Below are 22,059 nucleotides of genomic sequence, written 5' to 3'. Positions count from 1 at the left end.
TGTTAAATACACTAAAGAAGGTAGAAAGAATTATAAAACTTGAGTTTCTAACTCTCATACAGAAATTATTACATATAAAAACCACATATCACTGAACATCTCAAGACACTCAGAATCACTGAATTCAGGTAGTGGAAGCCCTTACTCATACCTATGTCTTTGCTTTCCCCAGGGCTCCCCCACTCATTTTTCATGAGAATGTCAAGGCCCACCAGCTGAGATTTCTCTAAAGCCAGAGAACTTGTTTAGTCAGTCTGGGTCCTACAGCTAAAGCTTTCTGTCTCCTAAGCAGGAGTTCTTGCTGTCACTCACTCACTCACAGCAATGCAAAACTGAAATCAAACTGATGACAATTTTAGGGCTATTTCCATCCTTCACATCCTGATGGAAGAGGGTGTAATAGGAAGTAACCATCATCATCCTATGTTTCCAGTTCTCTCCTATCTCCACTTAGAGGACCTACTGGAAATAAATTATCATTTCCCCCACAGGGCTCCACCTTTCCTGAGCTATCTAGTTCCATTACGAACACGTTGACTGGCTCCATCTTCCAAGTACCATGCCTTGGAGAACAGCAGAATCTCTTCCCAAGTCCCAACTTGTAACAGATTTCACACCTGTGAGGAATTCTCCCATATGTCCTCTTTCTGCTTCTTCTCAAAGCCTCTTATCAGCCACCTGTCCTTTCTCATGCCTCACCCAGACCGCTGTCCCAACTGCATCCTGCCTCTTCCAACCACTCCTTCTCCAACATGGACTATTCTCTCTTCCTAAAGCTGAGCTCTGGCCCCATCAGGCCTCTGTTCAAAACCCTGGCAAGGCCACCGAGGTTCGGTCTACTTGGTAATGAATGATAACGCAGCATCACTCTCAGCACTCCCTTTCAACCGTCACCGTCTCCCTCTAACCCCATGGGCTTCTCTTTGAAAGCAGCTGGCTCTGCTACTTTGCATGGCCGTTGGCAGGCGCAGGCCTTCCCTCTCTGATAGAAACCGTCAGTACCTTATTCCTTTACAGCCCTACGATGCTCAGGAAAGTGCCAACCCACCTGAGCCTGAAGCCTCCTGAGGGCAGAGGGAGCACAGTGCTTGGAAAGCCCCAGTGCTGTGCCCCAAATGACCATCCCTGCCGTCCTTTACAGGAACCGGACTCTCCTCTGCTCACGTGCAGAGTTGGCAGTGAGGATGCCCAGAATCCTCAATCGAGTCACACAACCATTAAAACGACCCAGGCATCTGCCAGGCCTGTCCCTGTGTGGATGTCAGATCAGGCACCTTCCGCCATCCATTCGGCTCTGACCACAGCAGTTCCACTCATCCCCTTTTCACGCCCTCACTCACTCTATTCATAGGCAGGGCAAACACCTCAGGGGCAAAGTTCCTTCTGTCCTCATCTTGCACACCTTCTGTTCTATCCTCCAACTTATTCCTGTGTCTCCAGGGGGCCTTGCACTCAGCTAACCGTCAAAGGGTTTGTGGTATGCTTCTTAGAGACCTGACTATGATAGAATTTCCGACAACAAGAAATTAGCCCGAAGGAACCCCAATCACATTACAAAATGCAGTCATCTACCCAAAAAGCTGGACCTTCTAAAGATCTACTAAAAATTTCTATAATTAAAAAAAAAGAAAAAAAAATCCCAGAGATTTTATATTACCTTTATAATGAAAAAGAATCAGGAAATACTATTTCTAACAGCTGCCTCATTCTTTGTTCCCTCCCTGCAAAATAAGAGAGCTTTCTTTTAAAAAGCATATTAACTTCTACTTGTGGGGAGAAAAAGATGCGCAGCAAACCAAGGGCTGACACTCGAGGCACAGTTCTGGAAGCACCCGATCCATCTCATCTCACTGGACTGAACCGCCAGGTCCAGACCTGAACCCGGGAAGCTAAGCCTAGAGTGTGTGCTCTGAACCATCATGCTTTCCAGCCTTGTGCAAAATCTCAGGGACTGAAAATACTAACAAGACTCTTCCTACTTTTGCTATTGGCTTGTATTTAGAAACTCAGAATATTAGATATTAGAACTGGGGGAGGGGGGGGGGCGGGGTGCCAAAAAGAAGTCGTGTGATCACATTAATAACTTCATACCTACATGATCTCAAGTAATCCTCACACAAGCCTATGAGGTCTTACTATTAATAGCCATACTGTACAGTGAGGAACCTGGGGCTCAGAGAGGTCAAATGCCATGCCCCAGGTCACACAACTTGCAAGTGACAGAGCTAGGATTCATACTCTGGAAGTTTGCTTTCAAACCCTTGCCCTGAATAGCTAAACTAACTATACTAAAGGTCCAGGGAAGTTGAGTGACCTACTCATGAATTCATATCCTAATTCAAGTCTACTGAATCCATGTGCTCGCAAGGAAAAGTTATGGTGTGAAGAAAATACGCTTTTAAGTTATATAGACCTGGGTTTATATAGACTTACTTATTAATTGTATCTACTTGGACAAAATTAGTCTATTCTTTTGAGTCTTAATACTGTCATCTGAAATACAATACCAAATACATATAGTTCTCAAGGACCTAAAATAAATTAACAGGAAAAGAAGCCAGCAGAGAGACGGGAGCTGAATAAATCCTGCTTCCTCTGTGTCTCCCTTTCCCTCCCAAAGCCTACAACTACAGGACACTGCATGATTCATGTGGGACTCAAGTGAATGATGAGGTGCCACCCAGACAAGCAACGGCTTGAGTATTCCCAAGAACAGAGAGCCAATTCTAGAATCCCTGGGTCCTGTACCTGGGAGACAGGTGAGAGAGTCAATTCCTAGGCAGGTTGATAAGAAGTCTGGGGGTCCCCGAGGAGAGAGGAGTCTGGGGTTCTCAAGGAGGAGATAGGGGTCTGGAACTCTCAAGGAGGAGGAAAGGACAAGCTTTTTTTTTTTTTTCTCTACATTCGTTAGTCTTAGTCACATAAAACGTTTTTTTCTTTAAACCCGGAACTGAGGATTACACAACAAACAGCTCAGTTTAAACTCTACTAAGGATTATATAACAACAATGTATCCTGCTTGAGGGCAGTTTCTCCTTCCTGAAAACTTTCTGGCTAATCCTGTTACCTTAAAATGTAAATTGTGGGAGTGGGTCTGGTAAAATTTTCACAAACTTGAGACATTGTTTTGATTTATTGTAATAACTAAAAAGTATGTAACTCCCTTGCTAGCACTAGCAAGGGGGGCATTCTCCATCCCCCTTCTGATGTCTATGTCAGAAGCTTTCACTGTCCCTTGTCTTTCTTTAATAAAACTCAGGTACACAAAAGCTCTTGAGTGATCAAGCCTGGTCCCTGGTCCAGCAGCTAAATCTTCTTCGGAGATCACGAATCATTCACCATAAGCTATCACAGGTATATAAACTCAAGAAAAGTCCAGTTCTAAAAATTCCTAAACTCACACATTCTAAAAGATTAGAACTGCCGAAGTTCCACAGGAAAATTTTTATTCCAAGGGTAAACTCTATAAAGCTGTCTGCAGACAAAGAATTACTCATGAATTAACACTGCAATATAAATGGACTATTTAAATTTGGAAATAAGTTTCTGGAAAAACTCATCAACATTCTGAAAGGATCGTGTAAAATATTCTGGTAATTGAAGTCTGAAAAAGACAGAGAGAAGACACTGAGTTAGCTGAGACGAATACACACATTGGAACCTTTTGATATGTGTTTTCATCTTTACAAACTAGAGAAAGAGAAATTATCTTTGGATCAGCATCATCCTCCACAGTAAAGGAATATTGCCTCTATTGTTAATGTCTAGACTCTCAAAAAAAAAAAAAAAAAAACCAGAAACCTAATGGAGCTATTTTCAAATCTACTGCTACCACAAATCCCCCAATTAGTCTGACTGCTCCCTGAGTGCAGAACTATTTCTCACTCCTCTCTGCTCCTTCCTATACCGTCTAGCAGAGCTGTTTACTCATAGCATATGTCTGGCAAATGCTTGCTGAATTGAAATTCAACACTTGGCTTCAAACATCATCTTTCAGAGCTCTCCTACTTGCCCAAAGGTGTTTTTAAGAAATCAGCACTGTTTACCAATGAACTTGAAGTTAGAGGAGAGAAAAGAATGCCGGATAATTCCCCGACACTGTGCAGAAACCTCCAAAGGACACAACACAAACACTGCCAGAATCCAAAGCAGGAAATATCCTGCTTTTCAGAGTGACCCCAAAATTGTCTTCTGTCAACTCCAAGTAAAACAATGAGCTGCAGTCTGAAAACACTTATGCCACTCTTAGCAAGCCTCTAACCTCTAGTTTCAGAGAAAAGTTACTCTACCTTAAAACACATATAAACTCAGATCTGGAAGGGATCATGAAAGGTATACAATAAAGAGTTGCTAAATGAATGATATCATCATGTATGCTAATCACTGTTAAATTCTATTGCAGACATGTGTACAAAGTACCAGAGGAACAAGGACGCAATTGGCTACATGTGCCCAGACAAGCTGGCAAAGATGTCAGAATGAGAGTAGCATTCTTGAAGAGTAGGTTCACCACGTACAAGGGGCAGAAAGACATTTTAGGCAGAGGGACAGCAGATGCAAAGTAAGGGGAACTACAAAGCATCCAGAGGGGAAGTTGTTACAAGTGGCCAAAGAATAGGGTACATGTGAGGAAATGGGAGAAAAATCTGGAAAAGTAGACTAGCTCACATTATAAAGAGTACACCACGACAGGACTCAGACTTGATCCTCCAGGCAACGGGTATATATGCAGTCACATGAGAACTGTGCCAACCAGAATTCAATCACAACTAACCAGAAGCCAAAGAACCAAGTAATGTTTCATCTTACTCCTCTTCAAAGGAAAAAACAACATAGCTTTTAAGAAGGACTTGGCAAAATTCACATACATGCATGTACACATTACCTGAGGATATTCTTGGTTCAGGAAAGACCAAAACTAATTTTTGATGACAGCTGACACCCATTAAAAGTACGTCCCCAAACCACATGAATATTTAATGAAACTGAGTTCCAAAAGGGCTAAAGGACTTATTCAAGAGCCTATAGTAGTTAACGGCAAAGCTAGGACAAAATGTTACCCAGGGTACTTCCTAGTTCCCTAGAACTCTAAACAAGTTTGTTGTTCCTTTCCCTTGTGCGAGGAAAGTCTCAGAAAGGCAGGAGTGAACCAAGGAGAAAGTGAAAGCGAAGTCGCTCAGTCATGTCCGACTCTTCGCAACCCCATGGACTGCAGCCTACCTGGCTCCTCCGTCCATGGGATTTTCCAGGCAAGAGTACTGGAGTGGGGTGCCATACAGAGCAAAAGGTAGGGGACGAGATGATGAATAGCAGGAATGCTAGAACCAGGCTTACACGCTGCAAGCACTACATAAATTCTCACCATCATTTATGATCATCTCTCTCTGAAGAATCATACAATCGCTGGTGGTTCACAGCAACCCCCACTGCAGCTTTTCATATTTGATTCGAAAGTAGGCAAAGACCAAGAGCTGTAAGCATGTGGTGATGTCTCTACCTTTGGGGGGAGGGCTCTTGGAGTCCTCCATAGACAGCTTCAGCTGCTGGATGAACTCGCCGCCATACACACTTCTTTCTTGCCAGATGTTCAGCAATCTTTCTAAAGGTTTTTTACAGCCTTCATCTGCCTCTCTGCCCAGAAAAGATGAAAAGATATATATATAAGCTTAAGATTTTTTATTTTTAATTAGGACAGATTTACTTAAAAAAAAAAAAAAAACAACAGAAAACACCAACAACTGACTACATGATTTACTTATTTAAAAACAGAAGGAAGACTAAGGTACATGCTGTAATTGATGGATACTCAAAACTTCACCAGAAACTATATTCTTCCTGTGGCATGTAGTGAAGAGAGAGGGATTATGTTACAAAAGTAATCTGTGTCTTTTATCCTCTTTGAAAGGCAAACAGGGCAAAAGCCAAAGGCTCATTTTCACTGACAGAAAATTATTGAAAACCAATCATATCAATTGTGACAGCATGCTTTTTAGAATGCATTAACTTAAATCTAGTCCCAGACATACTGCTGAAAAATCAAGGCAGGCCAAAACTTTTTAGGATGAGAAAAAAAATGATTAAAATCAAATGTTTAAAATGGGGAATACATTTGTAACAACTCATCAATGCTAACACACCAACATCTCTAACATGCACAAATACAATTGTACACATATATATGTCAAGACTAATCTCAACTTTATACTCACTACTTCATAATTATTTTCATTCCTTGCTAGGTCTACCTTCCAGGTTCACACAAAGGTGTTGAGCAGATAATCTTAGAACACACCGAGCATAATACAGTTCTTTGTAATTTATATCTGAATGAAAGCAGCTAGATAGTTTTATTCTTGACATGTTACTCTTCTTAAAACAGACCATTTTTTAGGGCAATGACCATAGCTCACACTCAGTGTAAGACAGTTGTTTACCATAAAGTGTCAGACAGCAAGTGGAAGTGTGGAGGAAAGACTTTTCGAAAGGAAAACAAATCTGAATTGTTCTGTTCTGTGAAGCACTGAGGGATTTTACACAAGAGATACCTTGACATCTTAGCATCTAAGTCAACAGCTTTAACAGGAAACTCAAGAAGTAGTGAGTGAAAGTCGCTCAGTCCTGTCCCACTCTTTGCGACGCCATGGAAGGTAGCCCCCCAGGCTCCTCTGTCCAGGGGGATTCTCCAGGCAAGGATACTGGAATGGGTCGCCATGCCCTCCTCCAGGGGATCTTCCCAACTCAGGGAAGTTGGAAAGTCCTACATTGCAGGTAGATTCTTTATCAACTCAGCCACCAGGGAAGCCCTCCATACCAAGTTCAACTTAGATGGGAATTTCACCCACCACCAGCTCTGACAACACTTTTAAAACTCATGTGGTCAGAGTATTATAATTACTTATGAATTATTAGTGGCAAATTTCGCTAAATTGGGGGGGGTCAAAGTACTAATTAAATCAGGATACATGCAAAATTAATTATTCTTTTGTTCAGCCTTTTTTTTAATAAGTCAGAGGTCAGGATGAGGAAGGGGGGGGAAACTTTCCACTGATAACTTATAAAACGTAAAGATATCACCTTGATATTTATAAGAAAAACATCTCTACTCCATCTTCAAAATACATCTAGAAGCAAATTACTTCTCTTTCTCTGCTATCAGCCTGGTCCAAGTCACCATCATTTCTTGTCTAATGACGACAGCAGCCTCATCACTAGTCTCCCTGCTTCCACCCTGTCCTCCAACCACCTATTCCTAAGTTTTAAAACTCCAATCCTAACTGTATTGTGAAGGCAGCTCACGTCACTTTTTCTCCACACTTCCAACAGTTCTTCACACTCTCCCTCAGAATAAAAGTGAAAGGCCTGATAAAGCCGACAAACCCTTCTCAGGCCAGCCCGTCATTTCCCTGAGCTCACCTCCTGTCCTCACTCTCCCTTCCCTCCACAACAGTTCCCTGGCCCTTCTGCCTCAGGGCCTTTGCACCTCGCCTGGAACCACATTACCCAACACAGCTCAGGCCCGGCAAGGCCCCTCTGCTCTCCTCCTTCAGGTGTGTCTGTTCACACAGCACCTTTCCAGTGAATCCTTTCCTAACCTTCCTATTTAAGAGTACACTCCTTACTCCTGCTTAATTTTTCTCCGTAACATTTACTAGTTGGATGTGCTGTATGTACAGTTTCCCTGTTGTTTATACTCTTTCCGTTTGAATGTAGTTTTCACAAGGGCAGGGATGTGTCTTCCCCGCACTGCTATATGCCCAAGAATAAGCACAATAAATGCTGAACTGCAATGTTTTGAATAAAATTTTAGATAGGTTTCAGTAGGCCAGACAATTAGTTAGCTGTCAAAGACCATTTTACTACATGGAGGTCATTCACGTCAGATGTCAATTCAATTAAATATTCATCTGCTCATTCATTGGGGTTTGTGAAATACCGTGCTTGGAATACACTGAACAAGGTCTAGGTCCTCACCTCTAGGGCTTGATCTAGCAGCACCCCACCTCTCCATCCATACCTTCACATTCTAGAACGCTCAACCGTATTTTCTACTCAGCATTTTGCTGCCACTGGTGAATGTCACTGTGTTCATGCTATCTCTGCTCCCTTGAATGGAACCCCCAAAATGGAACAAAGTAAACAGCAGGAAGCTGTGAGTAATTCCGGTAGTTGAAGTCTACAGGGAGTGTATGGAAACAGAAGAAACTGGAGGGATAGAGACAGAGTGGCCTGAGACTATACAGGACTTTATTTTGTTGTTAAGTCATTATGGCCTTTATCCTGGAGGCAACAAAGTCCCTAATGTGATCAAATGTAGGCTTTAGGAAAATGAAGTCATTATAACTATTGTAACAAAATCACAACTAACCAGAGTTTAACTGGTTGGTATTTTAACATAAAATCTGTTCTCTTGGGGCTTCCCCAGTGGTCCAGTGGTTAAGTCTGCCTTACAATGCAGGGAATGTGGGTTCGATCCCTGGTAGGGGAACTAAGATCCCACATGCCAAGGGGCAACTAAGCCCACGTGCTGCAACTAGAGACCGTGTGCCACAAGGAAAGAGCCTGCTGACACAGTGAAGACAGCTCACAGCCAAATAAATAAAGATATGTATTTTAAAAATTAAACAAATAAGATCTGTTGCCTGCAAATTTTCTTAAAAGAGAAACCAATCACGACAACAAATTCCTGCCAAGGATTTAGTTGAAAGGATTGTGAGGGACACCTACCCAAACACCACCCACCATTCCTGCAGCTGGTGGTTTGGTGCTCCATGAAGGCTGACAGCACAGCTGCAGTCTCACTGCTGGACAGTGGATACTGATGCTCAAATCTGTTATCACCAAAAGATTTTCAAAAGGCTTTCACTATTAAAGGCTAAAGCCAAAAGGGCACTCTAGCTTAATGAGTGAATTAACCATGACAGGCTGATTCCTTAAGCACTATATTAAAACAAAGTTTTGCCACCTAAGGTCCAAAGACAGAGACACAACAGTGAAAAAATCTTTTTACAGATGGGGCTTTGCTGTATATAAGTAGCTCCAATGAAGCGAAAGTCACTTTAGCACCTGAACTGGATACAACCAAAGCAATAAAATCATTTTATGACAGGAGGAGCTGTCTTTTCAAGTTGTACTAATTCCATTCTAAATAGAGATATTTAAGTAAAAGAACACCAAAAAACCCCTTGCCACCTATCAATGAATAAACTGAGAGATAAGTACATATATAACTTATTTTGTGGAACACAACTTAGTATGTATCTTAATTCTAATTAATTATAAATTCAACCACTGAAAATCTGCTCTAAAAAGTGAAAAGTATGTATTACACCCATGTGGGACTGCTGACTGAAGTGTCAGCTGGACACCCGAGGGCCCGCCAAGCCAGGTTACGGGTCTTCCTTTGCAGTTCTAAGGGCACTGCCTTCCTCGGGACACCCACTGCAGCTCGTGTTTCTCTCTTATCCCGTGCCCAGCAGGCCAATGGCGGGCCTACTCAGAACAGCAATTCTAAGTACACTCAGCACTTCCAAAAGCACCTCATGTGAGGGCAGAGCAAAAACAGTCCTTTGCAATTGTGTAGAAAAGGTGCTGGATAGGGAAGCCTGGCGTCCATGCAGCTGTAGAGAGTCTGACATGACTGAGCAACTGAACCGAACTGAGAAAACACTTAACCCGGCAGGCCTGAGACTGCTGCCCTGAGAAAGGCCTGCTCACAGGGCTGGCCCTTGATTGGCATCTGGGAACTTGTATTTCAGACATGGTCCCATCACATCCTAACAGATGAGGGTGGTTTACTGTGCTTAAACCGTTTGTACAAACAGTATGGTTTTATGCTGAACACCTGCTTTTCTTCTGGGAGTCTAGAATTTTGGCCAAGAGTGCCTGTGACCAACCCCAACAAAACCTCTAGGTACTAAATCTCTAATGGGCCCCCCAGGTAGACAACACTTGGCGTGTGCTGTCCCAACTCAAAGTGGGAGGAACTGAGTATGTCGCATGGGATTCCACCATGAATGCACTCCTGGGAGTTTATGCCTGGTCTCCTCTGGACTGCACCCCTTGCACCTTTTCCCTCTGCTAATTTTGCTTTATATCCTTTCACTGTAATAAATCACAGCCATGAACACAACTACACACTGAGTCCGATGAGTCCTCCTAGCAAGTCACCAAACCTGGAAGTGGTCTTGGGGACCCATGACTGTTATAACAGGAAATAAATATGTATAGAGGGATAATTCCACATTCATGTCTCCAGAAATTAATTTCCTACTGAGCTTCCAACTATTTCATCCATCCGCGTACCTGGCAACACCCCTTGGAATATCTATTAGCCATCTCAAACTTAATATAGCCAAAACAAAATTCCTGATTTCCTCTACCAATTCTTCACCCCAATCTTCATCACAGTAAGCAGGGCCATCCAGTCATCCATACTCATGTCAAGAACCTAGAAATAGGCACTCTTTGACTTCTCTTTTCCCTCACTACCAGCTCCCACTTAATTCCCACAAATCTTATCAATTTTACATGGGATTGGGCCACACAAATCTATTCATACACATTTAATAAAGCTGTAATCTTCTCACCACTTCTGAGTCCTAGCCAATGTCATCTCTTGCCCATGCAAGTGCAACACCCTCCATGCCCATGTCCCTGCCCTTTATAATTCACTCTCCACCCCAAAGTGGAGGGATCCTAGAACAAAAGTAATTGGAATACATCATTCCCCTATTTAAAATCCCTCACTGACATCCCATTAGGACAAAATTCTAACACTCTCCCAAGGCTCACAGGGCATATGTGACTGTCACCTGGCTACCTCTCTGGTTACTTAAACTGCTATTCAAATTATATCTACTCACAGGAGCTTGGGTTCCGCCCTGTAGCTTAGATGGTAAAGAATCTGCCTGTAATGCAGGACACCCAGGTTCAATCCCTGGGTGGGGAAGATCCAGAGAATGGCAACCCACTCCAGCATTCTTGCCTGGAGAAGTCCATGGACAGAGGAGCCTGGGGGGCTACAGTCCAAGGGATCAAGGAGAGTGGGACACAACTGATCGACTAACACTTATTTACTTATAAGCTTGGCAAGCTTTCCCTGACTTGAGAGGTTTTCCTCCACCCCACCCCACCCCAGGTGGCAGGGGGTTTGAAGGAGAAAGTAGGAAACTATCATAAAGAGATTCCTAATCAATTTTAGTCAATATTAATGGGTCTATCTTTGTTCATTAATTGGCCACAAAAAAAAAAATACAGAGAGCATTTCTCATTGTTGATAAGGTGCCTCAGGATCAAAGTGGACTGGCTGAACTTTCTATCCTAATAATGGGGGTGGGAGTAGGGAGGGAACTTAGAAACATGGGGATCTTGGAAATAATATCCAAACAGAACCTTAAAAGAACTAGAAGAATGCAAAGAGGAAAGGTAACAGGCCTATTTTATTTTTTTTAGGATCAGGTCTATTTTCCCCACAATGCCATGGAATTTGCCAAGACATGTTTACAATGTCTCCTCGATAGGTTTTAAGATGAAACCAAGTAGAAAAGGAATTTTAATCTTGGTATTGCTCATCCCTCTTCTCCCACCCGTTTATACTTATCCTTTTCTGATTTGGGGGCAGCTAATGATTACTGTTCAGTGTTTAAGGGAAAATGTATGTTATCCCTACAGGAATTATTTTAGCCAATTTCCTATGCTCTAAATTAGTTAACTTATTCAGTGACTATTTACTGTATCCCAGTGACTATTTACTGTATCTGTGCCAAGGCTGTGCAACAATGTTGCTCAGCTCTTGGGACACCACTGACATCAAGACTAAATGGTGTTACCTAAGCTACATAAGCCAGTAGCTCTATGCCAGACACTGCACTAGATGCCTGGAAAACAGCAAAGAACAAAAAAGAAACAGTCCTTCTCTTCACAGAGTTTATAATTTAGTATACTCCCATGAATGAGCAAAGACTGTTGTTTAACTTTAACCTCACAACAACTCTAAAGAGATAGGTGGTAACATCCCCTTTTAACCAATTATGAAACTCGGGTTCAAAAAGCTAAGTAACACAACCAAGGCCACTCAGACAGTGTTGGAGGTAGAGCTATAAGCCCACATCTAAGAAACCGTGAACTAAATCTCCTCAAAAAAATTGCCTCTCTAGTAGGCTAGAAGGCTACTCTAGTAGTCTGCTCTAAGTTTATTCACTGTTATGAGGATTCCGTATGTTTTCAAGTTCCTAACACATTCTGCTTTTTCAGTAGCCATGTTCACAAACAAAGTCACTTGGCAAACAAATATTTTGTTTCCATCTCTATAAAGCTAGATGTCATTTCTTAAAAATGTTCTGAATTTTTCATTTCATTCTTTCAAACTTTCCAAATCTTTCATGGAATGCCAGAGTTATTTCCACACTTAAGGTCTTTCACTTACACTCTAGACCCTAGAACAGTTTTTGTTTAACCCACTAGTCTCCTCACTGCCAGTTTCCTTTGGCAAAGATGTCTACTTTCATATGTTTACTTAGTAACATTCTAGTGAAAAGTAGTTTTTCTTTGCTTCTTCTGGGCAGCTAAGTGTCAAAAGCAATTTGCTTTTAAATGAATAAAAATTATTTGTAAAACTTTTAATGACATGTATAATTTCCATGATCTCAGCTATATGCATACCCTACACTTCCATCCTCTGTCACAAAACACAACAGTGGCAGAGACTTAATATGATAGAGTCAGAGAAACTTCACACTAATAATTACTATCTTTGCAGTTACAATAATGACTACTATTTTTAGTAAGTTAGACATCCAGACACCCAGAAGGAAGTTAATAAAAACAAAGGCACAAGCAACTAATTTCTTGCTAAATAGCACAGTTTTGTTACTGGAAAGTTCCCTTGTACAATTTAGCTTTGTTTTTTTGACCATAAGCTAATGAGGTAACTCAGCCAAACCAAGGAAAATAACATATTCTAGAAATAAATTCAACAGTGAGTACATCTAGGAGAAAAGATGTGCTTCAAGTGCTAGACTGAATCCCTTCAATACAACAAAATATCTACATGTCTGACATAGTTCTCAAGGGCCCAGGCAAAATATAAAACCGCAATTTGGCCTCTCCAACCCTCTCTATAAAGCACATCTCTTTAAAGTATGAAGTTGGTGAGTTACAAAGGTTATCACAAAAAAAGAACAAAAAGGAAAAAGTAATGCATTTAAAAATAAAACATACCTGGCAACATGAGAAAAAGCATCCACAAGGACAGATTCAAATTCCCTTGTGAATTCAGGTCCTTTCCTTTTACTGTTTTGAATGACATCGTTGGCTAAGTATAGAAAAGTAAGCTTTCTATTTGATTTGGCTGGAAAAAAAGAAAAGATAATTTAGCTTACACCAAGGAAATTCTCAATCCACAATTCTTTTGCCTTACGCTACTCCTAAAGAATACTAAGACAAACATTATCCACTTGAGGTCTAGACTGCTATGTTTGAAAACAAACAAACAAAAAAACACAATTTAAGGAACTCCTGGAGGTATGTCTAGTAAAATAGAACTGAGAATACAATTTTGAAAAAACAGGAAACAAGAAAAGCCATCTTAATTTCTGTGTTAATCAGTGTAATTAATTGGCAATAAAAATGAAGATAATCCAGAGAAGATTCCTAAAGGATAAGCAGTCAATATCCTCCAGAAGACATGTTAAAAGCAAGATTTTCATTTATTCTGTTGCAAAGATGAACATTTCTAAGTGAAATCGCTCAGTCGTGTCCGACTCTTTGCGACCCCATGGACTGTAACCTACCAGGTTCCTCCGTCCATGGGATTTTCCAGGCAAGACTACTGGAGTGGGCTGCCATTTCCTTCTCCAGGAGATCTTCCCAACCCAGGGAATGAACCCGGGTCTCCCACATTGTAGGCGGACGCTTTACCGTCTAAGCCACCAGGGAAGTCGAACATTTCTAACACACTGTTAATTATCAAATACCACAGAATGAAAGACTGAGTTAGGTTTCAATTTTAAAATAGATTCTTGTAATTTATGCTCCTGGACCAAGAATTTCTTTTTCAACAGTTCAATAACCATAATCGGTCAATGATGCCAACTCTACAATCCAGAGGAGTTTCTAGATGTACTCGTGGATATTCATCTTAAATAAAAATACATGTTAATCTACATAATCAGCAAAAATTTACACGTCTGAAATCTGGATATGCAAATTCATGGCTCCCACAAAAGTTTTTCTCTCTTATACCTACTAAATGCAGTATTCTCTATTACTCTACATGGCATCATATATTAAACCATAAAAACCTCATGCACTATATCTGAGTTACAGTTGCTTAGGGGAATATACTGAATTTCCTGGCTTCTCTGCACATAACTTTTCAACCATGGAGTTACATCAATATCATTTTTGGTCCCAGTTTTCCTTTGTAATAAATAAATAGTAACACAATCAGTTCAAAACATAAAGTTTTCTTCAACATCAAAGTGCCCGAAAAACTCAAGCAAGCCCTATGTCACACTTTACACGCTGAATTACTAGTTCTTATTCCTTGCTCTGAGAAACCATTTCTGTTTCTTCTGAAATGCACACAGCATGCATAAATTCTGACACAGCAGGCATAAGGTCTGACATTTTAAAATGTAGTACAGGAGAATAACAGGTAAAAACACGATTTTTAAGGCATGTTATAGTTTAAACTGATAACTTAAAAGTGCTCATAAAATTAAACATGGATACACTGAACTGTATTAACCTTCTGGTAATAACCTAGTTTAGACGGACAACTGATGAGAATACTGAAACCTGGAGCTATCTTTAACTGTTCTAATGATTATTCAAAAGCAGAATGTAAGCATCAATAGTTTCAATATGCCACTGCTGCTACAAAGGTATGATTACAGCAAAAAGTGTTTTTTTTTTTTTTAAGTAAACCTTGTTCTAGGATATTGCTGCAAATTAAAACTATCACGTTAACACCATGAAAGTTGAAGATTCAGAAGTAAAAGAGAACTTCTACAGAGAAAATCGGACTAAGTGAACGTTTACAAATTTCATATAATTTATGTTAAAAAAAAAAAAAAAAAGCCCAAAATCCATGTTGTAAAATGTCTACTAGGCCATTCAAGACCTGATACACTGTGCACTATTACAAATATGATAGCTAAGAAGATAGAGAGTCAAGGTTTTCACCATCTATGATGCCCATTAATTCTCATCACCCTCAAACTTAGCAATGGGAATTTGTTTAGGATAAAACTTCATCCCTCCACATTCAACGTCCTGAATAGTCAACATTAGCACCATGTGTGCAAAGGCAATATAACAAGCCTTAGACAGAATTCCCTGGTGGTCCAGTGGTTAGGATTCTGAGCACTCACTGCCTAGGGCCTGGTTCTACCCCCAGTCAGAGAACTAAGATCCCACAAGCCACAGCCGAAACAAACAAAAACAAAAAACCCCACAAAACCCTAGAATACTTGAAAATACAGAGTCATAATACACAGAACACACACACACACCCCATGTACTCCAGCCCTTGTTCAGGTGTCTTTCCAATATGTCAGTACAGATTCTTTCACTCCCTACAGAGGCCCATTCCAAATTGGTTGAAACAGTTATTGAGCAAGGTTTAAGTAACTGGCTGTCCAAAATTTTTCACTTGTTTGGCTGGTTTTGACATCTAGGGAAACTAACTTTTTTTAAAAAGGTCTATTTACCTGCATTTAGGATAAAGTACAAAACACTACTGAAAAATGCTCACCTAAGAGCATTTTCCCTGGAGAAGGAAATGGCAAACCACTCCAGTATTCCTGCCTGGGAAATCCCATGGAGAGAGCAGCCTGGCAGGCTACAGTCCATGGGGTTGCAAAAGAGTGGGACAGGACTTTGCAACTAAATAACAACACAACAGAGTATCTTACACCAAACTGTTTCAAAAATAAAGGGAGGCGGTCTACCTAGAACAGAGTCCAAAGGGATAAATTAAGAATTATTCCTAGGAAATGGAAAGAAAATAAAACAGCAGGAATAGAAACAGTATCCAAGCAGGAGAAGGAAAAAGTTTAAAGTCTCATAAATAGTTGGAGGCAAAAAGATGATGATCTGTGAGTGTCTTAAAGAAATGACTACAGACAGAAATGCCCACTTTTAAAAACTCAGGGTGGGCTAGGACCTAAAGGGCTAGTCAATCTGAACATTAGGGCACAAAATCCTTTTCCATTTTAGTGTGGAGGCATTTTCAATTCATGAAGGAAGCTTGGGTATTAGAAAACTGTATCCTAAAAAGAAAAAAGAAAACTGTATCCTGAGGCTTGGAAGACCAGCCTCTAGTTCTATATTGTCCAATATGGTAGCCACTAGCCACATGCGGCTATGAATATTTGCTTTGTACCTAACAAAACTCAGGAACCGAATTTTCCATTGTATTTATTTGAAACTTCCTTAGTCACACATTTTGAGTGCTCATGACCAAGAAGCTACCTTATTGGACAGCAAATGTAAAACATTTCTCTCATCACAGAAAGCTCATGTCCCAACTGGATAACCCTTAACAAAGCATTTAATCTCTTCGTATCTTTATCTTTTCATCTATAAAACAGGGATAATAATACTGACCTACTTACAACATAAAGTTCCACTATACGAGATTAGGGTTTAAGGAGCTTCATAAACAAAAGAACTCTAAATTGTTACTCTCAATAACTCAAATATGGTGAGGTGGGGAATCAAGATGGTGTCACAAGAAGTGACATTCGAGATGGATTTTGACATGCCTCTGAGATCCTACTAGAAAGGATCCTATAGAGGCAATTCAAATTTTCTCCCCACATCTCCGATGATGGAAATAATATCTGAATGGCACAGTGGGGTACACGAATGAGGTTCTGGGAGCCCCAGGCTCTATTCTCCAACTCCCTAGAAGGATGAGGGGGACCACCCCCCCACATCTCGGTACAGCACATGGTATTTGTGGGGGGTGAAGGTCTCTGCCAGAGGACTAGAACTGGGTCTCCAAAAGAATCCCAGATTTTGGTGTCTGCCAATCTGATGTTATCCGAGGCTCACAGGTTCTCTCATCTGCAAAACAGGGTGACATCCTGAGCTCATGGAGCAGAGGACACATGCAGTTACTTCCTATGCTAGAAAAGGTCTACCACACACAGGCTGTCCAAAACAGCACTGAGCTTCATTTCCTCGGCTTTTTGCTCTGAAACTCACCAGGGCATGAGACAGCTATGCAGTTGCCCATCTTTCCCCACCGGAAAGCAACTGTGGCAAAGACCATGTCGCACATGGAGTCCCCAGTATCTATCCAATGCCTACACTGTGCCTGACACCATGCTAGACGTTGATGTGGATTAGGCTGATCACTCTTCACCACACGCCCTCTGAGCCTTCTTTTTTCTCACCTGACAAGTTCCTACTTCACAGAACTCTGAGAACTTAAACAAAAGACATGTGTGTAAAGAAATCAGTACTGCACTTGGCACAGAACAGATGCACCATAAGTATCACTTATCATCTTCATTTTACAGATCAGGAAACTGAGGAACAGAGACGTTAAGCCGCTGGGGCTCAGTAAATGACAAAGTCGGGCTTAGATTCCAGGCAGTTGGCCTCTGGGGCCAACAGGCTTTCAAGCACCCAACCCAGTGCCTGGCACATGACAGGCTGAGCTCAATCAATGGCGGCCAGATCGTGAGCAGGATCTAGAACTAAGGAGAGCCGCATGAGAAGAGGAGCCTGAGAGGCGAGGTCTAGGTGGAGTGGCCTCTCAACTTCTCTGTAATGGCAGTGACTATATCCACTCCCCAGGACAGTGCTGAGCATTGAGTGCAAGGATGTACGAAAGGTCCTAGCACACTGACTGGCACAGAATAAAGTCTCTGTAAGGGCCAACTATCCTCATTTCCGTTTGACAGATGAGAAAACAGGCTTAGAAGAAACTTGCCCGATATCACTCAGCTAGTAAAAGTGGCTGAGCCAGGGTTCGATCTGGGCAATCTTACTTCAAATCCCTAGCCAGCGCCTGGCACACAACAGGCCAGGCCCTGTACCCTCCACCTGGCGCTCAATGGGGCCGACAGAATAATAGTCAGAAGTGTCAGAAGAAGCCGGAGGGGGAAAACGGCTGGATGAACTGAGAGTCCTGAGCCCTGGTCGGTGGAACTTCAACAATCACCTTAAACCTTCCGAGGCCTCGGTTTCCTTCTCCGAGAAATGAGGATAACACTGTCTTCAACCTCAGCAACCGCAATCGATCAGAGGCCCGGGCCTGGAAAGCCAAGGCTCAGCTAAGAAGCTAGAGGGGCCGCGGGAGTGGGTGCGGACGAGGGCTACCCGGGGGAGGTCCCAAGGGGGACGGAGGGGATGTTTACCTTTGCGGAGCTCGCGGTGCCACACCGAGACGATGGGTCCCGCGTGCTTGCGGTGGTGGATGAGCCACAGCGAGAGGGTCTGCACGCTCTGCTGAGAGTTGCTCAGCTCCGAGAGCTTCTTCTCCAGCGCCGACTCGGAGAAGGACGACATGGTGGCGGCGGTGAGGCCCGGCAGGGAGCGGCCTAGGCCGCCCAGTGCGGCGGGAAGAGTGACGGCACGAGGCCGGGGCCTCACTCCACCCGCCTGCGGGACTCTTCACGGACTGACAGACGGCCCGGGGACCCGGCGGGGGAAGGGATGGGTCTCCGCAGTAACAGGCACCCGCACCGCCGCCACAAGATGGCCACCGACCTCTCACCCCGCCGCGAGAGCAGGGTCAAAGGGCAAGCGCAGAAGTGGTGGGGCACCGGGGTGGGGGGAGTCAGAGTGTACAAAACACCCCAGTGTTGGAGGCCTCTTTGAATCTCGCCCCTGCGTACTCCGAGAGCGGCAGACCGGGAAAAGAGCGCACTTCGACGGCCTCCGGAAGGCGCTTTCACCGCTCACGCCCGCACGCCGGCGCAGTGAGTCTCATCGGAACACTTTCTCCCGCTCCCGCAGAACCTTTCTGGCGCTGGGCGGTGCGCGAATTACACGTCACTTCCGGCGCGGCGGAGGAGGCGGGAGAGTGAGGGAAAGGCTGGAAGACGAGGTAAGGGAAGAGTGGCGCGAGCAGGAGGGAGCCCAACAACCGCGAGCCCTTAGAGGGGAATCCCAGGGAGACAATGAGACTGAGAAATCGTAACCTGGGAATGGAACGGGGCCTTTCTCCTTCACCTGGCAGGCCACAGCCACACTCTTCCTCCTGCTTTCTGACCTCCCACCACAAAAAGCTTTTTGTTGGTTCTGCCAAGCCACCCACGTGCACTTTTCTGCCTCCACACCTTGGCTTTTGCTCTTCTTTCTCCAGAGGTGACGCCCCCGTCCCCACGTGGTGGGCTCCCACTCCACCTCCAGAACCACCCTTAGTGGCCAGTTCCGATGATGAGTTTGTGAGAGCACCGCTGTAAAACACACCTTTGTGCTCTTGGTTGGTGTGCGTGCCTGCGTGCGTTCTCACTAGTGTTTGACTCTTATGCAACCCCATGGACTGCCGCGTGCCAGGCTCCTCTATCCATGGGATTTTCCAAGCAAGAATACTGGAGTGGGTTTGCCGTTTCCTACTCCAGGGGATCTTCCTGCTCTTTGGAGAATTACAGGCTGCCCTCTGGGGTGGGGGTGGGGATGGGAGTCCATTTGACTGTTGCTCAAATTTAAGTACCATATGTTAATTTTGTGGATGGATAAGGAAGTCAGTGGGTTCGTTAACCTCCTTTAAGAAACACTATTTGACACTGTTTTCGGAAACAGAAATACTCTGTACCCTGTTCCTATTTCAAAAAATTTATAGATTGCAGTTATCAAATCAGCAGAGAAATTTGTCCTTTTAACTGCTATGGGGTGGTGGTAGGGAGTTAGGTTATTGTAGACATAACAGAATTTTTAAATGTCCCGATCATAGTGGAACCGACCAGTTGAAGCAGATTCCACTTCGGAGACGCTGTTCTATTATAGTCGATGCCTGTTTTTGCTCTTACTGCCCTGTTTTTTGCTTAGCTGCTTTTACTTCTCCTCCAGACTGGACTCGTGATCATCATAGCCAACATAATGAGCTGCTGCTGTGAGCTAGACGCAGTGTTTTCACACAGTGACTCATTTAATCGTCACAACAAAGCTATGAGATGGTATTATGTATTCCCATTTGGCAAATGAAGAAACTGAGGCTGAGAAAGCTTAGGTGACCTACCTAAGATCACATATCTAAGATTACAGGGAAGGGACTCTACCTATCTTTTTTACCGTAACACCTTATTCATAGCTGATTGAGTGAATTAATATCAAAGAGGTGAAAAGCCTAAAATCACAGTCAAATAGTCATAATTATAACCTAGGGCCTTTGAGTCCAGTTGCTCAGTCATGTCCGACTCTTTCCGATCCCATAGACTATACAGTCCATGGAATTCTCCAGGCCAGAATACTGGAGTGGGTAGCTGTTCCCTTCTTCAGGGGATCTTCCCAACCCAGGGGTTGAACCCAGGTCTCCCGCATTGCAGGCAGATTCTTTACCAGCTGGGCTACCAGGGAAGCCCCAAATCTAGGCCATCTTTCTGTTTTAAGTAACAGTGTCATATAGTGAGCACTTTTACACCAAGTTACTGTGATTTAAGCATCTTACATATGTTCTTTTATTTAATTGTTAACAACAGTCCTATGGGATATGGGTATCACTATTTGATATATGAGAAAACATTAAACATGGATGAGTAATCTGTTCAGTGTCACTTGGACACAAGAAACAACAGAACTGGGAATCAAACTGAGGTTATCTTGTCACAGATTCTTCACTCTCAAGCCAGGGGGGGGTTCATTTATTCTTTCAGCCAGTAATTTTTGAAAGCATATGTCTGAAGCACTATTCAGAATAGTGCAAACAGACTGAATCTTTGTCCTTGGAAGCTTATCTTCTACATAGGAAGATAAACGTAGGCGTGTGTAAAATGAGCCCAAAAGTTGTAAGTGCCTTGAGTAAAAATAAAGGAGGGTAAGAGGGATGAGGGGGGGTTTCCCTGGTAACTCAGTGATAAAGAATCTGCCTGCCAAGGCAAGAGACTCGGGTTGGATCCTTCGGTCCAGAAGATGCCCTGGAGAAGCAAATGGCAACCCACTCCTGTATTCTTGCCTGGGAAATCCTGTGGACAGAGGAGCCTGGTGGGCTATAGTCCATGGGGTCACAAAAGAGTGGGACACGACTTAGCGACTAAACAACAACAAAAGTATAGCACCTTATCCTATACAGAGTGTCCCATTTGTCTTCCACACCTGTACACCATAGCACAGAGGTCTTACTTCGCCCATGCCTGTGACGAAGCAGAAAGAGATGGGGAGGAGGGGAAGAGGTTGCTAGGGAAATGGGTTCATTCAAATACTGATTGCAGTTCTGTTCCAACACCTCCCCAGGGACTGCTTTCCACAACCCAGTAGGGCTCCACTGAACTTGGAAAAGATTAGAGTCAAGAACTGGTTTATTCAGTCACTCTCTGCCACAGTTGAACTCTGGGTTGTCTTCTCTGCTCACCCAGAGAATCAGCTTGTTCCGAGTGCCTCATCCCAGTATCACTTTCTGGGCCAGAATGCCTCTTGCTGTAAGTTATATAAACATCAGACTTCGCAGTGCCGGTTTAAATAATCAGGATTGCATTTTATAGGAATAGAATCTAGGACACCTAAACTTCTAAATCTCTAAACAGTTTCTTCTGTAATTGACATATTGTCACACAGGTGTGATTTCATGGCCATCCCATAAAGGTGTTATATATGAGTACCTTTTATAGTCATGCCAAAGTAGCAATTTGTTATACTCTCTTCCTTACAGAAAGCTGGTTTTTGTATTTCTGAACCCATAACCCATTCTTTGAAGATCTCCAATGGTGGTAAATCTTCGTCTGTGCAGTATCCCATTGGGAGAATATACTACTCTATCCATTCTACTATAGATGTGCAGTAGTTTTTAATGTGGAGGCAATTGTGGATAGTGTATTCCAGAACACATCTATTGTATGCATTTCTGTTGGGTATATTTATCAAAGAATGTAATTACTAGGTCAT

At 42.8% G+C, this 22,059-nt stretch overlaps 2 protein-coding genes across 8 annotated transcripts in view; one reads left to right on the top strand and one right to left on the bottom strand.

The window, feature by feature from the left end:
- Positions 1-18,924, bottom strand: part of RPRD1B (regulation of nuclear pre-mRNA domain containing 1B) — a 74,724-nt gene extending 55,800 nt beyond the window's left edge. For 3 of the 6 annotated variants that reach the window (XR_009690124.1, XM_061127260.1, XM_061127261.1), the window contains exons 1-3: positions 18,375-18,924; positions 13,219-13,348; positions 5,498-5,631 (exon numbers count right to left, since the gene is read on the bottom strand). Coding sequence is in view for 4 of the 6 variants with exons in the window: in XM_061127260.1 (XP_060983243.1) it covers positions 5,498-5,631; positions 13,219-13,348; positions 18,375-18,525 (415 nt within the window). In the remaining 2 variants the exon portion in view is untranslated. The remainder of the gene's footprint in view (positions 1-5,497; positions 5,632-13,218; positions 13,349-18,374) is intronic. The other 3 variants (XR_009690125.1, XM_061127258.1, XM_061127262.1) reach the window with 3 other exon arrangements.
- An 18-nt stretch (positions 18,925-18,942) lies between these two features.
- TTI1 (TELO2 interacting protein 1) overlaps positions 18,943-22,059 on the top strand; it is a 40,884-nt gene continuing 37,767 nt past the window's right edge. Inside the window, exon 1 of one of the 2 annotated variants that reach the window (XM_061127256.1) lies at positions 18,943-19,066. The gene's annotated coding sequence lies outside the window, so the exon portion shown is untranslated. The remainder of the gene's footprint in view (positions 19,067-22,059) is intronic. The other variant, XM_061127257.1, reaches the window with a different exon arrangement.

Source organism: Dama dama, chromosome 23 (assembly GCF_033118175.1).
Source record: "Dama dama isolate Ldn47 chromosome 23, ASM3311817v1, whole genome shotgun sequence".
Lineage (NCBI taxonomy): Eukaryota > Metazoa > Chordata > Mammalia > Artiodactyla > Cervidae > Dama > Dama dama.
This window is presented reverse-complemented; position numbering and strand designations above follow the sequence as displayed.